We start from the raw sequence: 11,034 nt of genomic DNA, 5'->3' as shown, positions 1-11,034 counted from the left end.
GGTTTGGTTTGGAGATGGTGAAATTAACAAAAAGACACAAATAACAAGAGCCAGAACTGAAGGTGGCAGAGTTAATAAGGCAAGGTTCACATGGTTTGGACATGTGCACAGAGAAGACAGTGGATCTACTGGCCAACAGATGTTGAATATGGAGGAGGAAGACCTCAGTAAAAGTTAATAGATGTAGTGAGGAGGACTTGCAGGGTTGGTGTGACAGAAATGGAGGCAGATGATCTACTGTGGTGACTCCTAAAGGGAGCAGCTAAAAGAAGAAAAAAAGTAAACTGGTTGTGCTAAGTTGCATTGTCCATATTTATAACAGTTTGTACAGTCTGTGTGATATAGATGCACATTTATTTTGTACATTATCATGTGTTATTATTATTATTATTATTATTATTATTATTATTATTAGGGATGAGTTCCTGCCCCAAGTGGAGGAGTTCAAGTATCTCGGGGTCTTGTTCGCGAGTGATGGGAGAAGGGAGCCGGAGATCGACAGACGGATTGGGGCTGCAGCTGCAGTAATGCGGACGCTGCACCGGTCCGTCGTGAAGAGGGAGCTGAGTGTAAAAGCGAAGCTCTCAATTTACCGGTCGATCTACGTCCCTACCCTCACCTATGGCCACGAGCTGTGGGTAGTGACCGAAAGAACGAGATCGCGGATACAAGCGGCAGAAATGAGCTTCCTCCGAAGGGTGGCTGGCCTCTCCCTTAGAGATAGGGTGAGAAGTTCGGCCATCCGGGAGGGGCTCAGAGTAGAGCAGCTGCTGCTCCACATCGAAAGGAGCCAGCTGAGGTGGTTCGGGCATCTGATAAGGATGCCCCCTGGGCACCTCCTGGGTGAGGTGTTCCAGGCATGTCCCACCGGGAGGAGGCCCCGGGGCAGACCCAGGACACGCTGGAGAGATTATATCTCTCGGCTGGCCTGGGAACGCCTTGGTGTTCCCCCGGATAAGCTGGAGGAGGTGGCTGGGGAGAGGGAGGTCTGGGCCTCTTTGCTTAGGCTGCTGCCCCCGCGACCCGGCCCCGGACAAAGCGGATGAAAATGGATGGATGGATGGATGGATATTATTATTATTATTATTATTATTATTATTATTATTATTATTATTATTATTATTATTATTATTATTATTGTTGTTGTTGTTGTTGTTGTTGTTATTTATATGGTTTGCCACTGGATTTAAAAATGCTTGGTGATGTCAAAGTGCCATTGAGGGAATAAATTCATCAGTTATTGAAGGACTGTGCAGGAAATGATACTGGTGGTGGGAGATCATTCTGGCTTAATTTTTTTAATTGCTTATCCAGTTATGGGGAGGGCTATTGCAGCAGACACTGAGTATGACACAGAGTACACAATAGGGCCAATTTAGTCTCACTAATTACGTCAGAGTATCCCCAAAGGGGCAGCATGCAAACTCCACACAGCAAAGCCCTGGTTAAGGTTTGAGTCTAGAAGGTTCTTGCTGTGAAATGAGGGCGCTAATGACTGCAGCATTGTGTTCACTTATTAGATTAAATCAGTAATTTAAAAAAACACCACCTGCTCTGCTAATAAAATGCTTTCCCATAAGAATGAAACCTCCCCCTCCCCCAAACAAACAAAACCATTTTCTGTAGGTCAGCAAAAGTTGGTGCATCAATGACTGGTTTACACCATGATTTGTTCAATTTGGACCATCGTGGGCTTAAATCAAAGTACATGGAGAACAGATTACTTTGCGCACAGTAGCAAAATTATTTCACAAAAAGTTACCACTCCCAAAAATACTAGCCTCCATGACCATAATCATTGTCAATCATTTAGTCTATTTGCTTCGTGCAGGCCGTTTGCTAATGTTCACTGGAGGTACTTCTTCACTAGGAGTGATATATGTTGTGGGTTGTTGTCATGTGGCCCAGACCCACTTTTCCTGAAACCTTATCATATTAAGGACATACTCCTTCAAGGACTTGAGCCTGACTTTAATGTTGTACCCCCTCAAGTTTTACCTCTCATTCATTTAATTTTCTTTTAGTCTTAAATTAAACAAACAACTTATGAAATAAAAGTAAAGCAAAACAAAACAAAACATACATAAATCAAAAACAAGAAATAAGCAAGCCCCGCCACAGTATAGTTTCTTTCATATGAAAAATACAGAATGTGTAAATTTGCAGATTCACAAGTTATGGAAAAAAACCCCCCCACAAAAAACCAAAAAACCCAAAATAGCACTACAACACTATTCTATTCCTTTCAATATTTTCACCAGTGTCCCTTTCTGTTCCATCAACCTTTATTTCTTCTGCCAGTTTTGGCCCTATGTTTACGAAGAATTCATTAAAACCATTTACTATCTCTTTCATGTTATTAATACTTCTTGTCCCTTCTATAAAGTACCCAGGGTAATCATTATTCCTTGATTCATTTTTGACTGTAGCTGCCTCCACCAGTGTGTGAATGTGAGAGTGAATGAATAGTGGCATTGTAAAGCGCTTTGGGTGCCTTGAAAAGCGCTATATAAATCCAATCCATTATTATTATTATTATTATTATTATACTTGTGAGGGTGCTGGGAGCATCTCCCTCACTAAGTGATGTAGGCACTCACAGTGTCTGATAGGAAGTTTTGATTTTGTTATGTTTTTGTTTTGAAGTCCGTTAACCTCTCTCTCTCCCTCCCTTGAAGTCAACTTCCTGAAGGCCTTAGTCATGGAGTGCACACATGATTATGGCCTAATGATGTTCACCTGAATGGAGTTGAACCATCTGATGAGAGCGGGGGGGGGGGGGGGGGGGTGGGGGGGCAGTGGGTTGAATTTTCAGTTTGATTTGATTTAGTTAGTTGGGATATTGCTTAGCTGGGGGGTGTTTTGTAATCAGATATTTGTGAGGTGTGTCAAAATAACCGCAGTATTTCACTGTATAGGTTTTTGTAGCTGGGCTGTGTGGGTGGGAAGACCTTTTACATTTTATTGGTGATGGTATGACCAGCATCTATTTAAGGAGGGGTTTGTTGAGAGGCTTGTGTGGTTATTTTTAGATGTGTTGCTGGTGAGCATGATGGAAAACCTCTGTACCATAAAAAGAGAGAATATATTCAAAGCTTAGAAAACAATTGAAGGCTCGTGTGGTTGTTTTTTTCCATTTGGTCCCCTTCACATTGTCTTGCCACCCCTACAATACTGTTTAATACATTCCATATACCTCTTGTGTTATCTTTGTGCTCTAACCTTTTAATGTAATACTCTCTTTTACAGGATCTCATTATATTAGTTAATTTATTTTTGTAAGTTTTATACCTCCTTTCAGTTTCTATGGTTCTCTTTTTTTTATGAATTCTCGATATAGGGTATTCTTTTTTTTGCTGGCATTTTGTAGTCCTTTAGTTATCCATGGTCTTCCTACATAGTTGTGTTTCCTGTTGATTTCAATTACTGGGCAGTTTTTTTTTTATCAAGTAATGTGTTAAATGTTCTTAAAAATACTTCGTAAGCTTTATTGACTTCTGTTTGTTCATATATAATATTCCAATCTTGCTTTAAAAGTTCATTTCTAAGACAGTTTAATGTCTTCTCTGTTCTTATTCTTTTGTAAATAATCTTGTGTCCATCGTTCACTTTATAATGGCAATTATAAGATGCAAAGACAGGTAAATGGTCACTTATATCGTTGATTAATAGCCCACTTTTTATCTTTCCTTCTATTATATTTGTAAATGTATTATCTAATAGAGTTGCGCAATGAGATGTTATTCTGGTCGGTCTTGTTATCAGTGGAAATAAACCCATGCTGTACATGGAATCAATAAATTCTTCTGCACTCTTATTATGATTTGGATTCAATAAGTCAACATTAAAGTCCCCACAGATAAACATTCTTTTCTGATTTATATTTGTAAATAAGTCCTCCATATTATCCTTAAATATCTCAATCTTAGATCCTGATGTTCTGTATATACAACTGACAATTAGGTTTTTCCCTTTTTCCATACTTATTTCCACTGATAAACATTCCATCACTCCATCAATAACAGTCGTCACTGTTCCCATTCTTTCGTACTTTAGGTTTTTATCAGTGTAAAGTGCCACCCCACCTCCTTTCTTGTTGATCCTGTCTACATGAAGGAATTCATATCCATTTATTTTAAAGTCTTCTTCTTTTCCAGGAGTTATCCAGGTCACCTTGAATGGCTGTTCAAACTGTGTTATGTAGTCTTTGATGGATTGAAAGTTTGCATATAAGCTTCGACTATTAAAGTGGACCATTGTTATACCCTTTTATACCTTGATTTTCTTTTTAAGTTGCTCATTTGTATAATAATTGCATTCATTTGTCTTATTGTTAAAGAAATCACAATCAGGATCTATGTTGCTGTCATACACCAATGTCTTATTTTCAATATCTATATGAGTTGTTAGTTGAAAACTGTCAGACGTCTGAGTTGGTTGTGCAGCTTAGACGGTCCCATCATATTTAGCACTGCTTTGCATTCTGATTTAGCAGTTATATTTTTCTATATTATATTATTATATATTTTCTGTCATCTCTTTGATGACTAGAACCTTAGCCTGCACTGGTGTTCCATTTAACTTAATGAATATTTTACAGTCTGACGTCCAAGTTGACTGTATTTTCTTCTGTTTTCTTAATATTCTTGCAGACTTCTCAGTCCGGTTCTTAGAAATGCTGCGATAACTTTCTATATCCATTTCCTGCTTTGTGAGCAGCAGCAGTTTTCTTTTTGACTTGATGCTTGTCAAGTTAAAGGTCAAACCCTTGTTGGAGATTTTATACTGTATGTACACTGATAACTTGTTAACTTGATTTTATTAGTCTGAGCATTAAAAAGCTAAAGCACATCATTACACACTAGGAGGCTAAAAATATTAACCCTAAAATTAACCCGTTTTTCTGAAATTATTTTGTTATTGTGTGCAAATAGAAATAATTTATGCTCTCTAAGAAAACAAATAAACTGCTATATTTAGAAATCCTATGTTGAAAGTCCCCTTGCTTTGTTGAAAAAAGCAGTTTTAACCAAAACATGAAGTTTCATTGGATGTTTTATCCTCGTCTGTAACAGGTGAGATAGATGTGCCATCTTGTGGTTGTTTTTTTTTACTTAATTAGATATAAAAATAGAGCACCAGAAAAAAATATCAACCCTTCATTTCAAATCAGACCTCTTTGTACTTTTTAGTACTCCAGCTTCCATCAGACAGTAAACACCGTTTTGTGGAGTTTGCATAAAACTGATCCACCATACTTGAGATTGTTCCTTTCACAGTTTTGCTGAATGTAAAGCTGTGCAAATGATTCTGGGTCAGAAAAGCTTCCCTGCATTCTGCAAGTGTCCACATATAGGAGAATATTTTAGGCATACTGTTATAAACATTTTAAACATTCTCTAGCATATTAAAGAGTATGGTTGGGTAAATGAGTGTTTGTTTGATTTTATCCAATTCTAATCAACCTAGTTACATTCAAGCTATAAACAAAACCACCTACTTTCCACTTGTGACACTTCTTGGTTAATTAATTATTGGAGTAAATGCACCATTTTTCCTTTACATATTTTTCTGTCCTAATGCTGATCACACCATCACTAAGCTGGTTCTAGATTAGTGATACTAGGAATTAGGCATTGGATGAAAAGAAGTATATACAGCAAGTAAAATGAACATTGAACGTGTCACCAGATTTCCAGATGAGTATATTTGTAAATGTGCTATTGACTTGAAATTCTCAACTCATCCAATCCACACATGCAACGAAATCAAACCATAGATGTCCATAAATTAAATCATGTGTATTAATGAGAAATGACACTGGAAAAAAGTACTGATAACGCTTACTGAAATGTATTTAATACTAAAAGCGTATGTTGGTGATGACAGCTTTAAGATGCCTCCTGTATGGAGAGGTTAGTCCCATGCATTGCTCAGGCGGGATTCACTCATTTGTCCACAGTCAGGTTCTGTGGGCCCCTTTTATGAACTCTGAGCTTTAGTTCTTTTCATAGATTTTGGATTGAGGTCAGATGATTAGCTGGGTAATTCTTGCAGCTTTATTTTCTTTGTCTGAAACCACATAAGAGTTTCCTTGTCTGTTTGGGATCATTCTCTTGCTTAAATGTCCACCCTTCAGCCTTTCTTCAATTGTGCCATGGTGAAAAATGACCACACACCATGATGACACAGGTTTGTCTAAATGTTGTTCAGCAAGCTTTCAACCTGCTTTTTCTCATTAATGGAGTCTTGCATGGTGAGCATGCACACAAGCCATGGTGGTTGAGGTACTTACTGTTTTCTTTCTTTTTTTTGCAACAAAAGATCCAAAGATTTTGAAAGTACTCATTGGTTTTGCCCATCATGAAACCTTGGTAACAAGATACCTTATTAAGGCCATCACCTGGGACTGAACCAGCTGATATTAATGTGCACTAAGTGGCAGGATTGCTTTTTAATCACTGATAGATTTCAGCTGGTGTCATGACTTTTCACACCTTCCTTCCTTTTTTCTATGTTTAATACACTTTCCCTGTGTCATTTTTCCATTATTAGACATAATTTATTGACACTTATGGTTTGATTCCTTTGTATGTTTGGAGCGGATGAGCTGATACTGACGTCTGGTGAGAATTTAATGTCATTAAAACCTTTAGAAATATATTTACTTAGAAAATTGGTGGCATGTTCAATTACCTGGTGTAAGGACACTATAGTTGACCCTGTTGCACAACTATAACAATAGCAGCAGATCCCTCTGTCAGTAAACAGAAGCCTATTCACAGTCAAAGAGTAAGGACAAATGCAGACAAGTCATATCTCCTATACGACTTTGTGCAATGTCTAGAAATAGATTTTTTTTTTTTTTTGCCCCTTTAAAAACTTACATGGGTACCTGTAGAGTGCTTTTCTACTCTGAAAACTCACAGCACTTAAACACAATAAGGCTCTTGACACAACTCATTCAATGTAAGACTTTCACATAGAAAACTTTAATACACTAAATATATGTATATTCAGTATGACACCAATGATGCCTCAGTTCAGTCTGATGGGAATTCCTGTGTGAACTGAGTCCAGTTTACAATCATAATTTACTCTCTTCACTTTACTTGTCATGTACTGTACATTTATTTTCATCACACTTCCTGTATCATGGACTACTGGAATGACACCATGAAATATTGGATTCATACCAGTTTTAACTCTCGTCTCAAAGACTTATACCGAATGAAACAACAGATGTCTTTCTTCATTTCTGTTTTGTAAAGAAATTGTAAAATTATTTTGTTTATAAGTCAGACTGAGAGAGTCGTGTAACTCCAGGGATCCCAGGAAAGATCTTTGAGGTCAGCAGCCATCCTCTTGAAATCCAAGTCAGGGTGAATCCTAAACAATCCTGACCAACATATGAATGAGCTCTATGTGCTCAGTTTTAGACCATGTCCACTAGCTTGAATTTACCCTCCTGCTTGACTGGAAGGACATTGATGAAAGTCTTGTAGAGGACGGCTCCTCTTGGCAGCTTGGTGATGACCTGAGTAGCCTCTGGGCTCCGTGGTGCTGGGACATAGACCTCCTTAGTGAACCTGACATAGCCATCCTCCAGAGCAAAGAGTGTCTTGTTGGTTCCCATTCCAACCTTCAGGGCAAGGAAAAAGGACCAGCAGTGAAACAAGATGAAAAGCAGTTACACCAGCTCTTCACTGTCTGCCACAGCTCACTAGGGATGGGTATTGATAAGATTTTCACGATTCCATTTTCGATTTTGTTTAACGATTCGCTTCTTTATCGATTCTTATTTTTAAAAAAGGAGAACACTAAGGTCGATTAGCTTAGAACTTTGTTTTAGATCTTCTCTTTGAACAACTTTTAACATAAATTATTCTGTAGCAATTACACAAGAATATCCAGTAATGTCCCTGCCTACAATTAAACACATTCACTTACTGAAAATCATCTGCTGTGGCAAATGGGTGCAAGGCTTTGACCACAAACTGAGTCACTGCTCGGTGACATTCGTCTATCCTGGCCTGAAAGGAGACGCTAACAGTAGACTGCAGCGAGAACTGCCAGCATCTGAGCCAGACTCTGTCTGTCTCTGTCATCATGGTCACCTAAATGCACAGTAATGGCAGGTTTTGTAATAAGGCAGATCGCGCTATCATAATATGCACTGTTGATTATTTATCTGCCGCATTAACAGGAGAGGACGTGCAAACGTTACCGCTGCTGCTGGGCTGAGATTCACGAGTCCGGAGCGGAATTAAAAACACGACATTCATTTAAGGTCATTGCGTGTTTTGTGAGCAAATGCTTTTGCATATTCATAGTGTTTCCTCCCTTAAATGAAATATCTACTTTGCAAGTTGTCCTGTTGTCATCTGTTCTCGTAAAGTATAACCAAACTTTTGTGCGTTTGAGCTGCTTAGGCGTCGTGTTTCCTGCCAGGTAAATGACGCTCCGCAACGTGGTGACGTCATTCGGGGCGACTGGAACCGATAAGGGAATCGTTTGCAAAAATGGCAAACAATTCCAAGGAATTGAAACAGTGGGAACCGGTTCTCAACAAGAACCGGGTTTCGATACCCATCCCTACAGCTCACAGTGCCACATGGAACTAACTGTTGACAGTGTGGTGTTAAGATGAAACTTTTAATTCTAGGCTGAAAGTCCATCACACCAACATTTTTGGATAGTGTGCAACTTACATGAGCTCCTGGGTGATACCGCATCAGCCTCTGTGTTGCAAGGATGTTGCCAGCATGGACAAAGTTTCCTACCACACGGAAGAGGGGGAAAAATAAAAAATAAATTCCAGCCCCGACCTTTTATGCCAATTCTAGCTATTGTATACACTTCTTGCTTACGCTATGAAAAGTCAAATTCAGCAATGCCACCAGTTTTAGAAGCCATCAGTGACATGTGTCAAGTGTCTGTATTGCTGTATCACTGCATTCTTCTGAATTTCTCAGTCTGACAAATGCTGCTCATATCATAATAACAAAAGCTAAACATGAAACCAATATAAACTAAACTGAATTGAGCAGACCCATTCTGGAAAAAACCCCACAAGCAAACATTAAAACTAAATGCTAATAAAAACTAATGGAAAGCACAAAAATACATTAACTGTCCCACATCCTGTTAACTTCACCTGCACATCCCAATACTGCAGGCTAGAACAGGTCCTAACTTGGAATACAAATATATGGATATAATTGTTTGCTGCTACCATCTTGTTTCTTGAAGCCATATCTTCTTCCAGGGCTCTTTCCTCCGAGGTTCTTGCTGCTGCCGCCGGCTTTCTTAGACGCAAACCTCACCGAGTCCAGCAGAGAGAGCTGACCAGGTACCAACAAACCTGAAATCAGAAAAACAAGCGCGTTCACTTGAGTTTTTTTCGCTTTAAATCCAGTTTCGGCACGTGACACTTTTTAAAAAAAATCTATATGTAGGACATGATATTGCCCCACTATTATGCCCTGACTGTTACCTAGTGGTATGAGGTCTTCAATCAACACACAGGGTTAGCTTACAGTGAACACGATCTACATTGCATTTATTGAGACGTGTCCCACGTATCTTAAACTAGCAGAACTGAGGAGAATCAATAAACTGCATCAACAGTGACGTGTACGTTAATATTTTAAAAGAACAAATCCTATTCGCTCTTCATTTGATCTGCATCGTGACATTCAGCGCTACCTCACATGCAGACAAGTTAGCACACAGTGGTTGCCAAGTTACACTTCGACAGAAGCACTTGCGCAAACTTCAAAGCCGCTCGTGTGAGCAGTAATCTGTAATGTCCGTTTGAAAGTTTGCCGCACTCACTGAAATGTTTGATACCTGTTCTGGACTTGACCATTAACGACACCAGCGTAGCCATCTTGAGCAATGTTGCCTACGTCATTCACCCGCGTCACATCCGTTTACCTTTGCTACGTTCAAGTTCCTCAAGAAATACAGAAAAGTACGAAATAGAGACCAAAATGCACTACTTCTTCTTCTGTTAAATGAACATATAAGTATACCTGTCCAACCTGTATTGCAGTTAAGATACGTGATTTCAGTTGACAAATAGATGCCTTTGTTTGTTTGTACATATGTTGAATAAAGGCTTGTTGGAAAAACAAAAAAACAAAACAACTTATTCTTCTTCCTTCTGCTATTTCTGTTGGCGGTTTTCAAACAACGACGGTGCATTACCGCCACCATTTGGTATGGAGTGTGGACCGAAATTACTAAAAAAAACAACAAAAAAAAGAAAAACCCATGGTGTGTTAAAGAGCACAATATGGCCTGCTGAGACACTTCTTGAGCTCTTTTGAAATAAATCAACAAAGTCCAGTTTCATTTTCATGTAACCAAATTTTTGGATTAGCTGTCTTCTCTCAACCTCATATTTCCGATAATGCACTAAATCACGCTCTATGGTCTCATCTTCTCTATTGCTGTCATATTTTCCTGTATAATGCTATCCTATTAAAAATAATGTGCTGTTTAAACCTGTATGCCCAAGTCAAAGATGTGATCTTCTCTATGCTGTTCCTTCCTGTGCTTCTCCTCTCTCCTACTTTCCTTTGGATTTTGTAAAACCAACCTTCCTTTTCTTTTTTTCATCCCATTGCTTTTTCCACCTCTTTTTCATTTTCTTATTATGCTGTTTATATCTGTCATGCTGACACTGAGTGACTTATTGTGGCTTTCTTTCCTGTTCTATCTGTCATTTCAGAATCAAAATCAGAGAGACTTTATTAATCCCAGAAGGCAATTGAGTTGTCATAGCAGCAAATATACAACAAAGATCAAGCGCTCATAGAAAATGAGTGTAGAAACCAATGACTGTAGAAAACACAGTCATTGTTAGAAACAGGCACGGTGGTTAGCACTGTTGCCGCACAGCAAGAAGGTCCTGAGTTCAATTCCACCATCAGGCTGGGGTCTTCCTGTGTGGAGTTTGCATGTTCTCCCCGTGTTTGCGTGGGTTCCCTCCGGGTACTCCGGCTTCCTCCCACCGTCCAAAAGACA

At 38.9% G+C, this 11,034-nt stretch overlaps 1 protein-coding gene across 2 annotated transcripts; it reads right to left on the bottom strand.

Annotated features, from left to right (window-relative positions):
- Window positions 1–6,963: 6,963 nt before the first annotated feature.
- mrpl27 (mitochondrial ribosomal protein L27) lies at window positions 6,964–9,935 on the bottom strand. Of its 2 annotated transcripts, none has more exons than XM_085465449.1 (4): window positions 9,838–9,935; window positions 9,236–9,364; window positions 8,712–8,779; window positions 6,964–7,642 (listed from the first exon to the last, which is right to left on the bottom strand). In XM_085465449.1, exons 1-4 carry the CDS (start codon window positions 9,890–9,892, stop codon window positions 7,436–7,438), a joined length of 459 nt encoding a protein of 152 aa, XP_085321575.1. In that variant the 5' UTR covers window positions 9,893–9,935; the 3' UTR covers window positions 6,964–7,435. The 2 variants fall into 2 exon arrangements, with proteins under 2 accessions (XP_085321575.1, XP_085321576.1); XM_085465450.1 differs by having other exon boundaries at window positions 9,853–9,935.
- Window positions 9,936–11,034: the final 1,099 nt, after the last annotated feature.

The sequence above is a fragment of the Copadichromis virginalis genome, linkage group LG8, assembly GCF_057382275.1.
Source record: "Copadichromis virginalis isolate Kocher_CV1m ecotype Utaka linkage group LG8, C_Virginalis_male_GT1.1, whole genome shotgun sequence".
Classification (NCBI taxonomy): Eukaryota; Metazoa; Chordata; class Actinopteri; order Cichliformes; family Cichlidae; genus Copadichromis; species Copadichromis virginalis.
This window is presented reverse-complemented; position numbering and strand designations above follow the sequence as displayed.

Coding starts and splice junctions, on each gene's coding strand:
- mrpl27 (XM_085465449.1), bottom strand. CDS start 9,892: ATGGCTACGCTGGTGTCGTTAATGGTCAAGTCCAGAACAGGTATCAAA. Junction 8,780..9,235: donor TGGCTTCAAGAAACAAGATG/GTAGCAGCAAAC, acceptor TCCGTGTGGTAG/GAAACTTTGTCCATGCTGGC. Junction 7,643..8,711: donor GGTATCACCCAGGAGCTCAT/GTAAGTTGCACA, acceptor CTTGCCCTGAAG/GTTGGAATGGGAACCAACAA.